Source organism: Trypanosoma grayi (genome assembly GCF_000691245.1).
Source record: "Trypanosoma grayi strain ANR4 Tgr_2435_V1, whole genome shotgun sequence".
NCBI lineage: Eukaryota > Euglenozoa > Kinetoplastea > Trypanosomatida > Trypanosomatidae > Trypanosoma > Trypanosoma grayi.
The window spans coordinates 1-304 of NW_008828053.1; the positions used below are offsets into that span (position 1 = coordinate 1).

The 304-nt window shown below is 48.4% G+C and overlaps 1 protein-coding gene across 1 annotated transcript in view; it reads left to right on the plus strand.

Moving 5' to 3' along the window:
* DQ04_24351000 (hypothetical protein) overlaps positions 1–304 on the plus strand; it is a gene marked incomplete at both ends in the record, with an annotated part of 390 nt that continues 86 nt past the window's right edge. Inside the window, one exon of the mRNA XM_009318227.1 lies at positions 1–304. This exon is cut by the window's right edge and continues 86 nt beyond it. Within this exon, the coding sequence (XP_009316502.1) occupies positions 1–304 (304 nt within the window).

The following is a 304-nucleotide window of genomic DNA, read 5'->3' on the forward strand; positions in this document are numbered from 1 at the left end:
GCACCGGACGTCATGAACGGCATCGGAATGCCAATTCTCTTCATTGTGATGATTATGCTGATGCTCGTTGTGTCGCGGGCGCGTTTATTGGTTGCGATTCGGGCTTCAGTGGATGATGAGTCAAGCTTATTGCTTGTTTGTGCTACATTTATTAATATGTTGATTTCCGTTTTCCTCTACTTCTCCACTGCGTACAACTACGGCCTCGTGACGACGGTGCTAGCGTATTGCATGGCATTTCTGACGGAAAATGGCTCTTACGGATTAAATGCCAAGTGGCTGCTGGCGGTGTACCTGGTGTGGT